At 49.4% G+C, this 14,420-nt stretch overlaps 1 protein-coding gene across 1 annotated transcript in view; it reads right to left on the bottom strand.

Annotated features, from left to right (window-relative positions):
- Nucleotides 1-213: 213 nt before the first annotated feature.
- Nucleotides 214-14,420, bottom strand: part of LOC122364889 — a 40,830-nt gene continuing 26,623 nt past the window's right edge. The window contains exons 5-10 of the mRNA XM_043335692.1: nt 5,539-5,676; nt 4,349-4,558; nt 3,698-3,809; nt 1,224-1,445; nt 574-710; nt 214-281 (exon numbers count right to left, since the gene is read on the bottom strand). Of these exons, the coding sequence (XP_043191627.1) occupies nt 214-281; nt 574-710; nt 1,224-1,445; nt 3,698-3,809; nt 4,349-4,558; nt 5,539-5,676 (887 nt within the window). The remainder of the gene's footprint in view (nt 282-573; nt 711-1,223; nt 1,446-3,697; nt 3,810-4,348; nt 4,559-5,538; nt 5,677-14,420) is intronic.

Below are 14,420 nucleotides of genomic sequence, written 5' to 3'. Positions count from 1 at the left end.
TCACATCCGTGTGCTACTACTACATCTACACTACAACTACTACAACTACATGACTACACTAGAGCGGACACCGGGGCCGTGTGCCGGCTGACCGGCGCCGCTCTCAGTGCCGGCTGGTGCAGCACACACGGCAGCAGTCAGCTGGCGGCCCCGGCCGACTGGCTCGGCCTCTCTGCAGTCAGCTCATCACTGCACGGTCGGTAGTGCAGCGCATCAATCACACCACTCCAACACTAAGACCCCATCGCCTTGCTGGCTCTTCAGCTGACGGTACAGCTCCCCTGTGGACAGAGCAGAGACACGTCTGAGGTGGACACTTCACACACAGACAGACACACAGACAGCGGTACAGCCATGTCCACACACCGCCGGACAGTGACGTCACACACAGGACAGACGGCTAACGTGACGTCACCGTCGGCCGTGGTGGCCGTGACGCGTCACGTCACCGTCCGTGACGTGGCCTGCGGCGGTGGTCGAGTGTGTGTGTCTGAGAGGCCGGTGGCGCCGTGCAGCGTCTGTTGTGAGGGACTGACTGGTCAGAGGCGCGGCGCGCGGCGCCCTCTCACCTACCGGGGACAAAGAGACCGATGGTACCGAATGGGCCCCGGCGCAGGTGCGCCTCCTTCAGGGCGGTCAGCACGGCCCGGGTGGTGTCTGCCGTGCAGTGAAGGTGCAGACACCACAGCTCCCGACACGACTTCACCAGTCTGTAACAGAGCAGAGCAGCAGAGCCGTCACACACAAACACAGCGGCACCAGCCGGCCGGACGTACGAGTCAGTGTCAGTGTGTCAGTAGTTCAGTGTCGGTGTGTCGGTGTCAGTGACAATGCGTCGGTGTCAATGTGTCAGTGTCAGTGTGTCAGTGTCAATGCGTCGTTGTCAATGTGTCGGTGTCAGTGTGTCAATGTCAGTGTGCAAGTATCAGTGTATCAGCATCAGTGTGTCAGTGTCAGTATGTCAATGTGCCTGTGTCAGAGTGTCAGTCATTGTGTCAGAACCCGTGTCAGTCAGTGAATCAGTGTCAGTGAGTTGGAGTTAGTATGTTTGTGTCAGTGTCAGTGTGTCAGTGTGAGTGTGTCAGTGTGATTGTGTCAGTGTCAGTGTGTCAGTGTCAGTGTGTCAGTGTCAGTGTGTCAGTGTCAGTGTGTCAGTGTCAGTGTGTCAGTGTGTCAGTGTCAGTGTCTGACAGGACACCCCTCGCCAGTGTCTGCTGACTGACCTGATGTACGCTGCTGCTGTGAAGGCCGTCTCTGCCGGCCGCTGGCGGTCCCCCAGTGTAAGGATCCACAGCCCGGGGCAGCCGCTGAGACTGTCCAGCACGGCGTCAGGGACGCCACCGGACAGGGTGAGAGACAGCAGCTCAGGGCACCTGGTGAGGGGCTCCAGGCTCACGGTGTCAGGGACGCCGCCGGACAGGGTGAGCCACCGCAGCCCAGGGCACCTGGTGAGGGGCTCCAGGCTGACAGCGTCAGGGACGCCGCCGGACAGAGTGAGATACTGCAGCACACGGCACCTGGTGAGGGGCTCCAGGCTCACGGTGTCAGGGACGCCGCCGGACAGGGTGAGATACCACAGCTCAGGGCACCTGGTGAGGGGCTCCAGGCTGCCGGTCGTGAGATCAGTACAATCTGGAAAACACACAGACACACATACAGACACGATCAGTTAGCTGTAATACATGGCGATATATGGAAAAAACGAAACAGCTATGAATTCGCATGGTTTTATGGACACAGACGATGATATAACAGTGGTTCTATATGATATGCCATATAAACATGAATGAATGTGATAACATGAATGAATGAACATGATAACATGAATGTTCATGTTATCTATGGATAGGTATGCAATCAATTCAGCCAATGCATTGAAGTGCACCAAACATTGCATTTCAATCGCAATATGTAGGTATGTTCAACTGACTATGATCGAATATGTCACTGATTGTACAGTCCTCCTCAATTTCGGAGCTCAGTTGGCTTCATTATTTCACAAAGCACATTGGCTATGTATCACACCTGTCTCCACGAGGCAGAGGTCGACAAAATTCATGGAGTTTCTCCGACTACCGGCCAATTTTCTCCAGGCTTTTCTTCGACGATTGTGAGAAATGATGAATTTGGATACCTATCCACGCAACCCAAAACACTACGGCAGTCATAAGCCCTTGTTACACTGCCAAATTTTGGTACACGAATATGCAGGTCATCCTATGTCGCGGACCGATTCGGGATCTTTCTTCCACGGTCTTGGCATTTCGCAGACCATTCGGTGTCCACCGCGCAACTTATACGGCTCGTCACGACCACCACAAATTTTTCATGAAAAATGAAAATTTCGTGGCCGTTCGCCGAACTTGTGATAAACGAATATAATCGCCAAACAGTCGCCGAGTCGGCGCCGACATATCGCTGCGTGCGCCGACTCGTTGCCAAGGTATCGCCGACTATTCGCCACAGATGAGTGCCAATGATGTAAAATACAATACAATACAAAACATTACGCGCACGCAGTCCTCTGCCGACTGAAACCCGGGTGTGTTTTGCTCCTGCGAGTCACCCCTCCCCCCCCCCCCCCAACCCCTACCTTCCCCGCGGCCAGCGCCGGCCTCCTGCCCTCCTGCCCCGCGTCTCATCTCCCCTTTTTCCTAGTCCCCCTACCCACTCCCTCCCTCCCTCACCGCGCGTCGCTGTCGGGCCCTTGCAGGGGTCGGCAACCTACGGCCCGCGGCCCGGATCCGGCCCGCGGCTGGCATCAGTAACTAACATTGTGTTCCGGTCCGCGGCTCCTGCGCGTGATTGTAACAAATTGTGACCATGCTCCGTCCCGCCGGCTGCTTCCAAATCACATACCTATCCGGCCCCAATCCAAAAAAGGTTGCCGACCCCTGCCTTAGCGTCTTTGCTGCTAAGGTGGCTATTTCCCGTTATTGAGACTTTTCTTTGTATTTGAAGAAATTCCTTCAGATTCGCAATAAACATCGCAAGAATTAGCGACTATTATTGATAAATCTCAACTATTTTTATCTTGTCTCAAGAGTTTGGCAGCTGAAGAAAACAAAGCGGTCGACAAAAACGCCACTTTCTCCGACTGCCAATAACCCGGTTTACATAGGGTTTGTTGCAAGCTTATATCTCCGTCCGTGATGTTGCAAAAGATACCAATGGTGCTTAACAATTTACAAAATGATCCCCTCTAAATATTTGTAGACCACTGCATCGAAATTATCGCCAAATTAACGAGCTAGAGCCTCGTCAAATACGCTATGTAAACCGGGTTAATAAGAGCGATATTTGGTTATGAATTGGTAGGGAAACCGACCTAATAGGCACAGAGCTGCTTCTGACCGGATCAGACCAGCTCTGACTAGGGAGAAAGTGGAGAAATGGTAGAAAACTGTCATCACTAAATTGTTACTCGTGCTGTTGTTAGTCGATGATATAGGTGTATGGATGTAACAATGCTGGCTTTGCTTATCTTAGAATTTCTTCCATGATATTTTCTTCTTTATGTGATTTTCGCTCGTTTGTTTTTCTCTGACTAGGGTCAGATGGTCAGAGATTTTATCGACCTCTGCCACGAGGTGCGACAACGGCACACCGTTACTCGGTGTCCGCCATTCGCTGAGCTCGTATATCAGCAGCCTGTCCGTGCTGCCGCTGCTCACCGTATATCTCCAGTCGGTTGACCGTCCGTCCCAGGTCAGCCAGGTGACTGATGGTGTCGGCAGCCACCCCCTGGAGAGATACCGACAGACCACTCCCGTACCATTCCGGCCACCTCAGCTCCGTCACCTCCGGCCCTGTCGGACAGAGCTGTGTCAGCTGACTGCAGTCGGTCAGAGCTGCCGCCAGCTCCCCGCTGCACCACTGACACCAGAGTGTCAGACACTGACACAGCCAGCACTGACACAGCCGAGCGGCTGCACAACGATATTTTTACCAACAGCATACATACATAAATATTCAAATATGAGCAACATAAGTATTACGATTTTTGCAAGGCACATTGGCTTAGGCACTGGGCAGTGGGCAGCCAGTCATGGTATAGTAACGGATCAGGTTGGTAGCCTACATAAATATATGGTTCGCAGTGGTTGCAATGAAACCATTTAAAATTACAATAATTGCTACAATAATATTTCATGCATGCACTTGATGCTCACACTATATGCAAATGCATGCATTGCATCACTCTAACAATACCATATAACACAAACAAGGCTGTAAGATGTTGGCTGAATTCGATCGGTTCGTCCATTTGCCGTCTCCCTGTCCATTTGTTTATCGATATGCATTGTCCATTATACCGGCATTACATGCATGTTCCGTGGCATCTCACCTCTGACATTGAGGCACTCGAGGCCCTCCGGCAGCTGCTCCCTCAGTAGCGGGAGGTCGGCGGCGGAGACTGACAGCCGCTCCACAGTCTCCCGTGAGCTCCGCAGCTCCGTCAGCTCGCTGTCACCGACTCCGGCCGGAAGGATGACAGTGTTTGGGTCCACCCTGATGATGGCACCACGAAGTTGACTTGGAATAGTAGTTATTTGTGCTGGAAAGGTGATTGAACCAATGTCAGGCATTTGTCTAGGTCAAACATTGTACACTTACCTACAGGTGTAGACAACACAGAGTGAAAATTGTTTGTGGCTACAATGCTGTGATAATTCCGTGTCTGAGTAAATATGTACTTTATCAAAACGATGTGAATTTCATAAGTTACGGCGAATTTCCGTAACAGAATATTCAACAAATAAAATGATAATGGGTCTTTCACATATAAAACAAAAATCACCATTAATTAGTGCATTATATTCCCAACTAGGCATATTCTCATGATGTCAATTGATCAATATGACAGTTTTTGAAACCTTTTCACGTAAGTATTTTGTTCAGCACTTATGTGTAGCTAATAATAACAATTTTGTATCGTTATAAAATTTGTAGCGTAAATATTACGTCCAATAGAGGGCCAAATCATTGACCATCACCATTCACCACACGGCACACGACTTGTCATCCTACAGCTTGCCATGGCTTATGGCTTCCGTCTTACCTTAGGATGAGGCAGCATTACCTGCAATACATGTAATATGTGTTGTATCCAGTTATGCCTGGTTTGATTTAGGCTTCAGATTGTCGGGGATAAACTGGTTCTCCATGTTATTTATGAACATTTGCTAGAAAAAAAGCAGTTCCTTAGAGCAAAAATAACAAGCAAGGAGCGTTGACGCCGGCCTGTTTCTCCGTTCTTCGTGTCCCTGTGTCGCCCCTGGCCCCTGCCCCGTTCAGGAGCGCCCGGCAGCGCCACCTGCACCTGACCAGTCCGGCAGCGTTTGGGGTCGCCCCGCACCGCCGACAATCAGCTGACGCGGCCGGCAGCGCGTCTCAAGGTCACTTGAGGTCAGCCGGGCCGCGGAACGCCGGGGTGGCCGTGACGTCACAGCCAGCGAGCGCCGAGCGCCGGAACACCCACTGTTGGTTTATCCCTTCCTAGCCATTCATATATGAGTAACTTCAACCGCTGCTCACCATCCGTGACTAGTAGGGTAATCCGTGACCCCAGCTCCGTGGCCAGGTGGCTGATGGTGTCGGCAGTCACCCCTTGGAGAGACACCGACAGACCACTCCCGTGCCGTCCCGGCCACCTCGGCTTCGTCACCTCCGGCCCTGTCGGACAGAGCTGTGTCAGCTGACTGCAGTCGGACAGAGCTGCTGCCGGTCGGGAGGCGGCTCACACTGTGGTGTCAAACCCTGACACAGACGACACTGACAAAGCCAGGGTCGATCGGCACTGTTGGACAGTAATTGAACATTGTGCACAATGCATGCACTGCGCTTATACATGAGTCAGTTAATACAGTTCAGTACCTACATACAGGTCATACAGTCTCAGTACATACCCGAAGGTTGTTTCTTCATTAGACAAACACTATTCTTTTGAATGGTGTTTTTCTATTGAAAAACAAACTGAGGGTGGTTCCTTTTCGGGAAAGGATTCGTGTTTGGTGTGGGAGATCCGGGCACCTTGATAGGCTTCCAAACGAACCGATAGGTTGAGCGTGTCACACGGAGTGGTCCAGGGTTCGATCCTGGGCCCGGTCCTACTTTTGGTATTTACCAACGACTTGCCACAACATGTACCTGCTGAGAAAATCGTTATGTATGCGGACGACGCCCAGTTCCTCCACTCTGACTTACCGAACAACCTCTCTGACATGAAAATACGTTTGGAAACCAGCATGTCTGCTGCTCTAAAATGGTTTACCCAGAACAGATTAAAAATCAACCCCTCTAAAACTGAGATGATCATGGTAAAATCGCAACATTGAAAACCGAAACTGGCTTCCATATCCATTTTGGAAACTCAAATTTTCCCGGTACAGTCGGTGAGGGTGCTGGGCGTCGCCGTGGACCTCTTATACGGCCTTGGCCGTGGACGACGCCATGACATGGGACAAACACATATCATACATTTTGCGCCGGTGCTATAGTGTACTGATCGGTCTGTCAAGGATTCGACACCGCGTGCCGCGCGAGACCCGTAAGCTTGAAGCGCTATGATTGAAGCGCTAGTCTTCCCGCTAATAACGTACTGCATGTCTGTATGGGGCGGTTGCACAGTCACACAGCTGAGGAGACTGCAGAAATGCATAAACTTCTGTGTCAGAATCGTAACGAACCTCAGGCGTTGCGACCGTGTGACAGCGTCCCGCAAGGAACTGGGATGGCCTGCTGTACAGGAGCTACTGCGTGAGCATGATCTGCATGTTATATTTAAACTGATGCATGACTCGCATGCCCCTGATTCGATCCGCAGCCGCATCGTCCACCGTACTGCGGTGTCGAGCCGCAGCACTAGGGCAACCAGTGACGGTCAGCTTCATGTCCCGCGCGTGCGAACTAGAGATGTCAATCGGATACCAACTTTTTGGTATACCGATACCAAACCGAAACCAACTTGGTATTTGGCATTTCAATCGTAATGTGTTTGGCATTTTGTTGGTATCGTGAACCCTCACTAATGTATAAGAGGCTAAGAAATCGGTAAAAAGTTGGTATTTCTCTCATTTTCCCAAGTTGGTTTGGTTTCGGTATTTCCCCACGGTTTTGGTTGGTATTTGGTTTGGTATCGGTATTCCGATTTTCCGTTATTGACACCATTAGTGCGAACTGAGCTTGCCCGGCGCTCATTCATCTGTCGCGCAACTCGTTCATGGAATGAGTTGCCTGCGCCTGTTCGAAACTGCACCGGTCTGGCGGCGTTCCGTAAAAAGGTTAAGAAACGGCATGTTTAATCCGGCTGGTCAATGTGGTCAGTTTATCATGTGTGGTGTGTTTTAACCTCTATAGAATATGTCCTGTATGTATAGGTATGAGTTTTGAACTACTGAATGTATGACGTGGTTTACTGAAAACCCAATTTCTTGGATGTAACCGAAATATATGAGTATGAGTATGAGTATGAGTATAGATTTTGATGAAATTTTCAGGGCAGCTGCCCCCGTAGATTATCTACCACGAAACACCCTCAGCTAAGAATATAATTATTTTTCTTGCACGTGGCACGTGCACATGTTTTGGGCCCATAGGCTTCAACATTAGGTGTATTTTCGGCATCGCATTTCTCGCAGACGGGTGCTTGTAATGCGATGGTCTTCTATGTGCTGGGTGGCCGCCCCGGCATCTGCCATTAGCCGGCGGCGCCGTTTCGGGCAGCCTCGGTAAGGGGGTGCAAATTGCACATGCAGCCGTCATTGGTTTAAAGGGACTATCCCACCTTCTAAAATGTTGTTAAAACCAGTTAAATTGTGCCCGACTTTATAGATTGGATGACCAGGAACACGGTTCTGGCATTTATTTTTCATTAACCCGCGCACCGACGGGGGTCTGCGCCAACTTAGTACCGACGGGGGGGGGGCGGATGACCGCCCCCCCCTGAGATCTCGAGAACGAAGCAAGATAGCGACAAGCGGTAAACGGCATCGGATACGCACGGTCAAGATCTACAATTTTTACTAAGGTCATTTTCAGGTCAGGTCAAAGATGACGTCACAGGGGTCGAAAAAGTCAAAATGGCGGCGCTAAATATGGAGAGAGTTTTTCTCGAATAACTTTCGAATTAGTCAAGATAGGAACAAACTAAGGGCATCATCGTGATCCTCTCGTCAATCCGCATCGAATGATATATATGTTGACCTCGAAAGGTCAAGGTCAAAGGTTGACCTCAGGTCACGTGACCTCGAGGTCATCATGTATATCATTCGATGCGTCTTGACGAGCTGAACACAATGAGACCATCCACGCGTCTGTATCTTGTTCCTGTACGGAGTTATTGGCCAAAAACCTTTGGTGACCTTTGATGACGTCACATGACCTCACAGCTGCCCAACAGCAAAACAGACCTCAAGGTAGTGAAGGTTGATCGTATATGAAGTCATGTATGGTATATGGGGCCATTCCGACCCGTTTTAGTGGTAAAAACAGGGAGTTGATTTTTCCCCCATTGACTTATAATGGGGAGGTCGCGAAATTGACCTGACCTTAGGTCACCGATATCAAAATTCCGAGATATACAAATTGTAGCTACTAATGACCTAATAACATCCTGCGACTTTCAAAGGCCTCCGACATCTACTGTAGCTCTGGCACGGTGACAAAGTTGCAAAAAAGTGACTTGAGGTTGGGTCATTCAAAGTGACCTGGTGACCTGACCTTGAAAGGTAGGAGGTTCAAACTTGCACACCATGTGTAAAATTGATAAGGGAATAGTCATACCAAATTTCGCGGCGCTACGCGCCGCGGTTTTCCCGCTATTTGCGAAAAACCTCAGGGGGGGGCGGATATCCGCCCCCCCCCGTCGGTGCGCGGGTTAAACATCTTAGGCTTCCCATATTCCAAACACAAACTTTCAAATATGTGACGTCACAGCCCAAAATTACCTCCTTCCCCAGGCCACATTACTGTCATAAAGCTGATTCTTTTTACTCTGTAGGCGCCACAACAAACTTCAGACCAATTTTTAAGCGATTTTTCAACGAACAAACCCATTTAAATCAGAATGACTAAACGAGGTGACGTCACACTAACGGTCGCTCCATGTTGAAGATAAGGCCTTGTACAAGGCCCATTTTCAAATGAAGGGAACGAATTTCTTCAACACCAAGAGGCCGCGGGGGTTGCAACCTAGATAGATAGTGGTTTCTGAACCTCGCCGCAAACTTGGCTATCTCAACTCAAACCCCATGTTAAAGGTGGGATAGTCCCTTTATGTATGTATGTATGTATGTATGTATTGACGATCAAGAGCAATCCACAATCGGCGTGGCGATTACACTCCGAGTCCGAGCTGGTTGAAGATAACACAAGAAATAGGCTTTAAGTCAATGGGATTTCTTGAAGAAAAAATACTTCATTAAAATACAAAAAAATACCCAAAATCAATTTTGCTCAAAATTCCCACGCTAGATTTTGAAAATGTTTCAGTATGATATGCACCCACATGTCGCCTACTGCACGTGGCATAGGCCATATATGGGGCGATTGAAATGCACGTGCACGCTCCGGTCTTGTTTAACCCGCGCCCTGCTGGGGGTCCTGGATTTCCACGCCCTGCTGGGGGGGGGGTGTTTGAACACCCCCCCTTGTAACTCGGCTCCTGGGCCACGTAGCGATACGCGGAAGGCGGCGTTCGAAAGAGCGTAAAAAATAATGACGAAATCACTTCAGTCAATTTTTTGGTCAGGTCAAAGGTCAGGTCACCAGAGGTCATTGAAGGCAAAATTTCGCCGATTTCCAGGTCGAATGTCGAAAATTTCCAAGAAGCCAACGCATAACTCGGGAACCAATAGAACTACAGCGCCGCGGAAAAGCGCATTCGATAGCCCTATTAACGCCCTTTCTGAGTAATCTCTCAGATTTGACCTAACGTCAACGGTTTTGCCTACAGGGGGCAAAAACTGCAAAAATAGCCGATTTTTTTGAAAACAGTTTTTCTGCAATAACTTTTGACCCAGGCCTCGTACGAGCTTACTTTTACCGGCATCGTGTTCCTCTCGTCAAGACGCATCGAATGAACTATAACTTGACCTTGAAAGGTCAACTTGAAAATTTGACCTCAGGTCAAGGTCATGACCTGACCGGAAAGGGTCATGTTGCATATCAGTCGATCCGTATCGTCGAGCTGAACACATCTAAGGCGTTTTCATCGCTCTAGCATGCCTCTATCAAAAGTTATTTGCCAAAAACTGTTAGATACCATTCGTGACCTAAGATGACCTCAGGGCATAAACAAGGGTCACGGACACCATTTTTAAGTTCAGTGTGTCTAAAACACTTGTAATTCGGTGTTTGGGAGTGTTTATAATGTCTTTCATCCAAAAGAGGCGCATTTCAATTTTCTCCCATTGACTTATAATGGGGAGGTCGCAAAATTGACCTGACCTTAGGTCATCGATATCAAAATTCTGAGATATACATTTTGTACATGCTATTGCTCTTAGCAATCGCTGAAAGTTTCAAAGCGATCGGTCACTCGGTGTAGCTATGACAGACATTGAAAGTTTTTATGAGGTGAGGTCACTTCAAGTGACCTGGTGACCTGACCTTGAATGACCTTGGTCTGAAATTTTCACAATATGTGTAGAATTGATGTATGATAAGGTGTACCAAAAACGGCGGCGCTCCGCGCCGCCGTTTTTGAGATATTCGCGAAAAACCACAAGGGGGGGTGTTCAAACACCCCCCCCCCCAGCAGGGCGCGGGTTAAGGGGACCACCTCCGTGAAAATTTGACCACTGCTGGTATGATAGCCTGTGCCGCGAAAACAATGCGTGCCAGCGAAACCAATCGAGGTCAGTCGTCAAGGGGATGCTTTAGGGTAGTTGTACACCTCATCACGTGGTGCGCGTGTTTTCGCACGTGCGCCACGTGGGTGTAGCACTTTGGGGTAGGGAGCAATTGGTGCATAATTATGCTCAGATGATAACCTCACTGCATGGGTTTGAGCCAGAGTTCCAAGTCGGTTGCGACAATGACCAATGGTGTTGGGTCTACTACATGTCAAGCACGTGGCCGCCCGGGGTTCTTCATTCCGGAGATATTGTGACGGATAGTGAGGTAAGCCCCAATTTAAAGGTAGTGTGCCACCTTCGAATGATTTCACATTTTATTTTTCCTAGGATAAGAAGCTTCTGTTTTTACCTAATATCGCAAAGAAAATCCAAAATGGGCCTAAAATAGTGCTTTTTTCGCCTAAAGGTTTATCGGTTTTTCGATATGTATAACAACTGTAGTGGGCTGACCTGCAAACAGGCATCGGCAACAATCATGAATGCGGCACACATGTGACAATAAGCAAAGGTCAGTATAGAGTTACGACGTACGGGAATGAGTTATCAGCTGTCTAATCGTAGACAACACAATGTCGAATTTGAACTGTAAGCCTGTATTGGTATTGTTTCTTTAGTCTGTCTGTCAAACATTAATTCATGGTTTGAAATATTATTTTATGTAAAATAATTGATATGAAACAGCCGTCTCTAAAGTTATGACCCCATCTCACCACATGAAAGTGGCAGAAATGACAATGATCAGCTGACGCATTTTTCTTGGCCGAAGTCAGAGCGCGCGGCCCGACGCACCACCACCGCACCACAAAGTATGAGCAGAAGCCGCGCCCAAAGCCAGGGCCCCGGTAACGTGAGGTAGCCGAGTCGGGGCAGCGTGCACTGAACCAAGCCGGGGCCGCGGCTTTGGGCGCGGTCTACCGCATCCCCGCGGGCAGCCCCGGGCTATCACATGACACCGGGAGGACGCGCGGCCCCGGCTTGGGTCAGCGCACGCTGCCCCGACTCGGCTACCTCACGTTACCGGGGCCCTGGCTTTGGGCGCGGTCTACCGCATCACCTAACAGGCGTGTTCGAAACCGCAGGAGATGATGATGAACGGGTTTATCGAAACTTGATTGGATGAGCCTATCGGTAATAGCGATTTCAGTGTGTGCATTTATTGTTCATAGTGGTGTGAAATGTGGTTGGGGTACGACCGACAACCCGTCGGGGCGAATTTCACACTGGGGTACTCAAAATTTGAAGAATTTAAGACGTTTCCATGAGTTTTGAAGGTATGGGTAAGTTCTAAAAATCCGGTTCTCCTTATCTGGGCCATTAACTCCATACGGTCCAGGAAAGCTGGCACTACCTTTAAAAATTGGCCAAGTTTGATCGGCCAATGGGATGCAATGATGGCGCACCCAAAAGTTTGCCCATGAGCACTGACGACCTCTTTCATGTGGTACAAAAGGGTGGTCGTTATTTGTCCCTAAGCCGCACGTGGCACGTGGCACGTGGCACCCCACCTCGAGTGACCACGTGCACTCTCAATGTAAGGCGTTTTAGCCATAACTTTGCCTTTTATGGGCCGATTTAGACGAAACTTGTAACATTGCATTGATGCATTAAAATGACCTGCGCCACATACGGCGCAACGAATACAACAAAATGTGCGTCGTTTTTGTCTCTAGTGCGCTACTTTAGCTAAAGTGGCTAAAGTTTAGGAATATTACGTCTGTATATTTCGACTGGCCGATTTCTTCGAAACTTGCAACAGTAGTGCACTAAACCAGGCTGCGCCACATATGAATCGAGGCATAAAATAGGCTGTTGTGCGCCATTATTGTCTCTATTGCATCATTAACACGCGCACCGACGGGGGGAGGCGAATATCGGCCCCCCTTGAGGTTTTTCGCGAATAGCGGGAAAACCGCGGCGCGTAGCGCCGCGAAATTTGGTACGGCTATTCTCTCATCAATTTTACACATGGTGTGCAAGTTTGAACCTCCTAACTTTTAACCCTCGCCCCGTTGGGGGGGGGGCATTAGGGTGCGTCACCAATTATATGGTGAAACTAAAAGTTGATGATAAATCTTGAGCATGCTCATTTTTCGGTTCCACTTACTGAGTAGACGCCGCATATAAAAAATAACAGTCCTCGCGCAAGTGGAAGTGCTGCCTCATGGCAATGCATTTATTGGCCAAAAGCTCGATATATCGAAAACTTATGGCGCTCTGAGAATTGAACAGAAAATATTGAAATGTTATAATTCTTGAGCAGGCTCCGCACATCAATTGGGAAAGCGAGGACAATCCTTGAAACATGTTTTTGGTTCACCCATGCGATGCCTTCACTTCTTCAAGACGGTCATCTACTTCGCATACGGTAATCTCTTCCCGGTCTTTCTTGACCGTCTGGAGCAGCTTCTGTTTTCCCTGCTCTGACCTCTTATTCTACGGTTGAAGGTCATTACGAGCGCCAGTATCCTTTCTGCAGTATTATTGACGATCTTTAGGGCCTAGACCAGGGGTGGGCAAAGTCCGGCCCGCGGGCCGGATGCGGCCCGCCAAGCTCCGGCGTCCGGCCCGTGGCCTGGATAGGCAGCCAGCATTGCAATCCGGCCCGCGAGACCTATGATTCCTAGTGTGTGTGTGCATTTTACCTAAGCAGACTTGATTTTTAGTATGGTTGTCATGGGTCAAAAGTCATTCGTTTGTAAGTGTAACTATAGGTATTTCTCTCTGTCATGAGCCAGTCATTGCTCGTCGTTGGTCAGTCGTGCCATAGCAACATAGCATCCATTTTAGTCATTGACAAACGAAGCTCTGGCGAGCTTAGCACTCAGGCCCCCCAGTTGCTCACAAATGCAACACCCGGCCCGCGCTCCCAAAAGTTTGCCCGCCCCTGGCCTAGACAGTGTCACGTGCCACCTGGTAGTCGTGGTCCACTCCTAATCCCAGAACTCAAGGTCTCGTCCTAGGAGTCCCGTGAGAAAATGACAAGGAAATTGGAGTATTTCGAAGAAGTGCGAAGACGCACTGACGAACCTATCCATGGTAGTCCATCTAGCGATATCCAACGACGGATTTGATCGCCGGAGGCATGGTGGCCCACCGACACCGACGCCAGGATCATTGTTTGTCCACAATGCATGGTGGACAAGCTGAATGAACCTGGCGTCGGTGTCGTTGGCCCCGCTACTGGATGAAGCGCTCCCAAACGTTCCTCTTCTCATTAAACGTCTTCAAGCCTTCCTCGAAGGATTCCCTCGACTGCGCATGCCGCCCTGAAGGCGAAGAGGATCATGAGTCTCTTTGAGGCGAGTGATTAGAGAACAAGATCAGAGGAGCTAGCCCTGGGGCTGCGTACCGATGGCGACCGATAGCCTTCAGCGCGGCATGCGCATATTGTGCACTGTGCAGTCGAGGGAAAACTTTCTTGGAAGGATTGAGGACGTTTAATGAGAGAAAAAACGTTTGTGAGCGCTTCATTCAGCAGAAAGGCCTCCGTCCAGGGCTTAGTGTACACAAACGCAGTGAAATGGCAAATTCTTCGACTGATTTAAGATCTTTTGGACGCAG

The sequence above is a fragment of the Amphibalanus amphitrite genome, unplaced genomic scaffold (assembly GCF_019059575.1).
Source record: "Amphibalanus amphitrite isolate SeventyFive unplaced genomic scaffold, NRLGWU_Aamphi_draft 000705F_arrow, whole genome shotgun sequence".
Taxonomy (NCBI): Eukaryota; Metazoa; Arthropoda; class Thecostraca; order Balanomorpha; family Balanidae; genus Amphibalanus; species Amphibalanus amphitrite.
Note: the sequence above shows the minus strand (reverse complement) of the source record. Positions and strands in the feature narration are given on the sequence as shown.